At 33.3% G+C, this 811-nt stretch overlaps 1 protein-coding gene across 1 annotated transcript in view; it reads right to left on the reverse strand.

Moving 5' to 3' along the window:
• Positions 1 to 460, reverse strand: part of LOC144957327 (uncharacterized) — a 10,869-nt gene extending 10,409 nt beyond the window's left edge. The window contains exon 1 of the mRNA XM_078888466.1: positions 1 to 460. This exon is cut by the window's left edge and continues 573 nt beyond it. Within this exon, the coding sequence (XP_078744592.1) occupies positions 1 to 4 (4 nt within the window). The 5' untranslated portion in view covers positions 5 to 460.
• Positions 461 to 811: the final 351 nt, after the last annotated feature.

Genomic DNA, 811 nt, shown 5'->3' on the forward strand with positions numbered 1-811 from the left:
TCATTTTCGGTTTTCAACAACTGTCACTTTCTCTGGCACCTTATATGTTTTATTTTCCACTGACCGTATTAAATAAGAAACTCAAGTGAAAAAAAAAACTCCGTTTATGATATTGAATCAATAGTCTATTAAGATATTTTGTTCACTATGTGAACCGATTAAAGCAACGACACGGGTGTTAATAAGATGAATTCACGTCAACAATGATAGATAAAATTGTTACATCTGAACTTTCTCTTCCTCTGGTCGACTAAAAAAAGAATCTCAATTTTTGGACAGTCATTTTATGACATTGAAGCACTCAGAACTCGGGCTGCGAAGTGAGAAATATAAATGCGGATTTAATCATAAGAGGTAAGCACTACAGTAGCAATGAAGAGATAAACAAGAGTGTACAACACTCCAAGATGCATCTGTCCTATAAATGGCGTGACGTGCAATTCAAACAATTAATAATGGCACTTGCAATTGAAATTACTTCCTGAACAATAATCAACGTTAGCCCAACCCTTCAGTTTGAAAAAATGATAATAACGATACTGACTTAATCTGATAAAACAGGTATTTATAAATTTGGCCAGAAACATTGTCACCCAAATATCGATCGATTGAAAAACCCTTTCCTTGGCAAAAACTCTCAAACCTTCGAACCTCGCGAAGTCCCAGGTTTGAGAGTTATTTTTTTTTTTTTTTTGCCAAGATGAGGGTCATTTTAATCGATCAATATAATTTGATAAATGGGATCTGGCCAAAATTTTTAATAACTTTTTTATCTCAGAGATCGGTAGAATATTGTTATACAAAATACATT

Source organism: Berghia stephanieae, chromosome 11 (assembly GCF_034508935.2).
Source record: "Berghia stephanieae isolate SIO BIC M18660-M18661 chromosome 11, UCSD_Bste_1.3, whole genome shotgun sequence".
Lineage (NCBI taxonomy): Eukaryota > Metazoa > Mollusca > Gastropoda > Nudibranchia > Aeolidiidae > Berghia > Berghia stephanieae.